We start from the raw sequence: 302 nt of genomic DNA on the forward strand, positions 1-302 counted from the left end.
CGCGGCCAGCCCCAGTCCTGGCCTCCGGCCCGCCCCACCGCGCCGCCCACGCAGCCCAGCCAGCCAGGAGCTGGGGCCGGCCAGCTGCACCCTCCGCCATGTCCCCAGGCCACCCCGGGGCTGGGGACACCTACCCTGGTGCTGCAGGGACTTCAGTCCCTGCTGGGCCTGGTTGTGCAGCTCCTCCAGGTGCGGGGGCCGCGTGCTGGGGAAGAAGACGTTGTCGGGGCATTCCTCGCCCGCCGTGTACTGCACACTCAGCCGCTTCTTCGCCTCCCCCTTGGCCGGGGCTGTTGGGCCCA

The 302-nt window shown here is 73.5% G+C and overlaps 1 protein-coding gene across 1 annotated transcript in view; it reads right to left on the minus strand.

Annotated features, from left to right (window-relative positions):
- KIAA1522 (KIAA1522 ortholog) overlaps positions 1 to 302 on the minus strand; it is a 26,337-nt gene that overhangs the window by 5,363 nt on the left and 20,672 nt on the right. Inside the window, exon 3 of the mRNA XM_009332211.1 lies at positions 131 to 290. Coding sequence (XP_009330486.1) covers positions 131 to 290 — 160 coding nt within the window. The remainder of the gene's footprint in view (positions 1 to 130; positions 291 to 302) is intronic.

Source organism: Pygoscelis adeliae, unplaced genomic scaffold, assembly GCF_000699105.1.
Source record: "Pygoscelis adeliae isolate BGI_AS28 unplaced genomic scaffold, ASM69910v1 Scaffold359, whole genome shotgun sequence".
Classification (NCBI taxonomy): domain Eukaryota; kingdom Metazoa; phylum Chordata; class Aves; order Sphenisciformes; family Spheniscidae; genus Pygoscelis; species Pygoscelis adeliae.